General features: G+C 56.4%; 1 protein-coding gene across 1 annotated transcript in view; it reads left to right on the top strand.

Annotated features, from left to right (window-relative positions):
* The window catches only part of GALK1 (galactokinase 1), a 19,574-nt gene that overhangs the window by 11,280 nt on the left and 4,105 nt on the right, over positions 1–4,189 (top strand). Inside the window, exons 3-7 of the mRNA XM_011965506.1 lie at positions 578–704; positions 781–1,009; positions 1,467–1,586; positions 1,755–1,890; positions 2,018–2,199. Coding sequence (XP_011820896.1) covers positions 578–704; positions 781–1,009; positions 1,467–1,586; positions 1,755–1,890; positions 2,018–2,199 — 794 coding nt within the window. The remainder of the gene's footprint in view (positions 1–577; positions 705–780; positions 1,010–1,466; positions 1,587–1,754; positions 1,891–2,017; positions 2,200–4,189) is intronic.

Genomic DNA, 4,189 nt, shown 5'->3' with positions numbered 1-4,189 from the left:
CTCGGGGGCGCTGGGGGCGAGTTCTTCCCGCGGGAGATGTGGGGCGGGCAGCTGCGCCTGGAGCAACGGCGCACGGAAGAGTCCCCGGGACGGGCTGTTCCCCACGTTGGAAGGGAGGAAGCGAGGAAGTGGCCGGGAGAGGGTGCGCGGCCGCCTCTTCGCTCAAGCCCGCCCTCTGTGGGCTGCGGCTCCTGGCCTTCAACCTGGGAGCATGTTCCCCTTAAACTGAGGCCCTGTGTGCCACGCAGAAGGGGACACTCCACGCCTCTGGCCACCGTGGGGCCCCAACTGCAGACTTGGGCGAACGTAGCCTTCTGGCCCAGCCCGTTCAATTCACAGTGGAGGAAACTGAGGCCCAGAGAGGCCCAGTGAACTGCTGGAGGTCACAGCAGGTTCTTGGCGGGGCTGCGACTTGGGAGTGAGGACTCCCAGCTTTCAGTGTGGGGCGCTTTCCGCCCCATCTGTAGCTTGGGGAGTGCACAGGTACAGGGTGTCCAGGGCCACCCCAAAATGTAAAGGCTTTGGAGCTCCAGTGATCTGTTTTCCCTTTGGGCTAGCTCTCCCCCTTGCCCCACAGCTCAGGGCAGAGTCCAGGTCTGTGCTCCATCAGCAGCCGCCCCGCCCCTGAAGACCCAGGGGGGCAGGGCTCAAGCCCCCAAGGCCAGCTGGCCCTCAGGATCTTCCCTGCGAAGCTGAACCTGGAAGTTCAGAACCTGATGACTGCGGAGGCATCAGAACCTCGGCTGGAGGCGGTGCCATTGGAGGGGCTTACTCCATCAGCCTGCGAAAGCCTCACCCACTGCTTGTCTGTCCTGCCAGGCCCTGGAGCTCGTGACGGTGGTGGTGGGCAGCCCCCGCAAGGACGGGCTGGTGTCTCTCCTCACCACCTCTGAGGGTGCCGATGAGCCCCAGCGGCTGCAGTTTCCACTGCCCACAGCCCAGCGCTCGCTGGAGCCTGGGACCCCTCGGTGGGCCAACTATGTGAAGGGAGTGATTCAGTACTACCCAGGTATGGGGCCCAGGCCTGAGCCAAGTCCTCACCGATACTAGGAGTGCCACCTCACAGCCACAGAGCCCATTCATTTGTCTGATACACTGTGGGGAAGACTCGCAGAGTGGAGCATCCCGTTGTACAGATGAGGAAACTGATGCCCCCAGAAGGTCGGGAACTTGCCCTGGGTTTCCCATGACCTGATTGGAGGAGCCAGGATTCAAACCCTAGCCTTTTTTCCCTCCAGAGCCCTAAACCAGGAGGACAATTAGAAGTGTCCCAGCAACCTCAGAGGGTGGGAAAATGGAGGGCAGTGGGTCCCTTAGACCAGCAGGTTGGTGGCTTCTGACAACTGAGACACACACCCTAGAAACAGCTGCTAGGCCGTTGCTGCCCTTCCCACCAGGACACATGCCCTTTCTGTGCCATCCTCCCAGGCAGCCCCTCTTACCATCACCTGTTCTTTCCCCTGCAGCTGCCCCCCTCCCTGGCTTCAGTGCAGTGGTGGTCAGCTCAGTGCCCCTGGGGGGTGGCCTGTCCAGTTCAGCATCCTTGGAAGTGGCCATGTACACGTTCCTCCAGCAGCTCTGTCCAGGTACCAGCTAGGCCGCAGCCCTGACCCAGCCCTCCTTCCCTGAGGTCTCCAGGTGGTCCCAGCTTCTACTATGCCTTATGGAGGGGGTGGCAGGGAATCTCTGGAGTGTCATTGGAGCCACTGCTGCTCCCACCAGCCCTAGCCTCCCCACCTCACCCTGTACTGCAGACTCGGGCACAATAGCTGCCCGCGCCCAGGTGTGTCAGCAGGCTGAGCACAGCTTCGCAGGGATGCCCTGTGGCATCATGGACCAGTTCATCTCACTCATGGGACAGAAGGGCCACGCGCTGCTCATTGACTGCAGGTTGGGCTTGCTCCCCTCGTCCCTTCCCGCCCTGCACTCAGGTGCTCCTGGGTGGAGTATGCCCACTGCCTGGCGTAGCAAGTACACGCTGGGCCTTGTCATCTCCCCCATTGTAACTCCACCCCAGGTCCTTGGAGACCAGCCTGGTGCCACTCTCAGACCCCAAGCTGGCCGTGCTCATCACCAACTCTAACGTCCGCCACTCCCTGGGCTCCAGTGAGTACCCTGTGCGGCGGCGCCAATGTGAAGAAGTGGCCCAGGCGCTGGGCAAGGAAAGCCTCCGGGAGGTGCAGCTGGAAGAGCTAGAGGGTGAGAACTGCCGGGTGCTCTGTCCTGGAGGCGGCTGTGCTCCCTGCTGGCGCCTCAGTGTGGCCTTGACCCTGCCTGGGATCCCGATCTCCAGGGCCTTCTGCCATGCTCTCCCCAGTCCCTTCAAACACTGCAAACCCAGGGTTCCAACCTCAGCAGGGCTGCTTGAAATCCTAAAATGGTCTTATCTAATCAGAAAAATCATATTTCCATTGTGGAAAATGTAGAAAAGTACAAAGTAGAAAATAACAAGCTATAAGGCCACTACCCAGAGACAGCCACTGTTGACATTTTCACATGTTTCCTTTCAGTATTTTCCCACATCTGTTTTCAAAGCTGAGTATATGTAATATGTCATCACTTGCCCCCCACCCTGCCCCCTTTTTTTTTAAGAGGCAGGGTCTTGTTCTGTTGCCCAAGCTGGAGTGTAGTGGTGTGATCATAGCTTACTGCAAATTTGAACTCTTGGGCTCAAGGGATCCTCCCAGCTCAGCCTTCCAAGTAGCTGAGATTACAGGTGTGCCACCATGCCCGGCTCATTTTTATTTTTGTAAAGACAGGGTCTTGCAATGTTGCCCGGGCTGATCTTGAACTCTGGCCTCAGGTGGTCCTCCTGCCTTGGCCTCCCAAAGTGTTGGGATTATAGGCATGAGCCACTGGGCCCAGCCTACTTGCCATGTTTTTTTGTTTTGTTTTGTTTTTTGTTTTGGACACAGAGTTTCAGTCTTGTTACCCAGGCTGGAGTGCAATGGTGCAGTTTCAGCTCACTGCAACCTCTGCCTGCCAGGTTCAAGCGATTCTCCTGCCTCAGCCTCCAGAGTAGCTGGGACTACAGGCACCGCCACTACACCTGGAAAATTTTTTGTATTTTTAGTAGAGACTGGGGTTTCACCATATTGGCCAGGCTGGTCTCAAATGCCTGACCTCAGGTGATCCTCCTGCCTCAGCCTCCCAAAGTGCTGGGATTACAGGTGTGAGCCACCGCACCGGCTTTTTTTTTTTTTTTTCAACTTAATGTAATCTCAGAACCCTATCTTTTTTCTTTTTTTGAGACGGAGTCTCGCTCTGTGTCCCAGGCTGGAGTCTCCAGCTGCAAGCTCCGCCTCCCGGGTTCACGCCATTCTCCTGCCTCAGCCTCCCATGTGGCTGGGACTACAGGTGCCCGCCACCGCGCCCGGCTAATTTTTGTATTTTTAGTATAGACGGGGTTTCACCATGTTAGTCAGGATGGTCTCGATCTCCTGACCTCGTGATCCGCCCATCTCGGCCTCCCAAAGTGCTGGGATTACAGGCGTGAGCCCCCCGCGCCCGGCCTCAGAACCCTATCTTATGCCACAAAAGGCCCATTTCAGTGTGGCTTTTTCTTTTTTTTGTGAGAGAGAGTCTTGCTCTGTTGCCCAGGCTGGCGTGCAGTGGCACCAGCTCACTGCAACCTCCGCCTCCTGGGTTCAAATGATTCTCCTGCCTCAGCTTCCTGAGTAGCTGGGATTACTGGCACCCACCACCATGCCCAGTCAAGTTTTATATTTTTAGTAGAGACGGGGTTTCACGTTGACCAGGCTGGTCTCGAACCCTGACCTCGTGATCTGCCTGCCTTGGCCTCCCAATGTGCTGGGATTACAGGTGTGAGCCACCGCGCCTGGCCTCAGTGTGGCTCTTTAAAGCTCCACAATATTTCAGCATGCAGGTGCCCTGTCATTTACTTAACTATTTTCTGATACACCTCACACTGTGATGAACTTTTAAAATAATTTTATTTATTTATTTATTTATTTATTTATTTATTTGAGACGGAGTCTCGCTCTGTCACCCAGGCTGGAGTGCAGTGGCACGATCTCGCTCACTGCAACCTCTGCCTCCCAGGTTCAAGTGGTTCTCCTGCCTCAGCCTCCTGAGTCGCTGATATTAGAGGCATGTGCCACCATGCCCGGCTAATTTTTGTAATTTTAGTAGAGATGAAGTTTCACCATGTTGGTCAGGCTGGTCTTGA

The sequence above is a fragment of the Mandrillus leucophaeus genome, unplaced genomic scaffold (genome assembly GCF_000951045.1).
Source record: "Mandrillus leucophaeus isolate KB7577 unplaced genomic scaffold, Mleu.le_1.0 Scaffold1, whole genome shotgun sequence".
In the NCBI taxonomy this organism is placed as follows: Eukaryota; Metazoa; Chordata; class Mammalia; order Primates; family Cercopithecidae; genus Mandrillus; species Mandrillus leucophaeus.
This window is presented reverse-complemented; position numbering and strand designations above follow the sequence as displayed.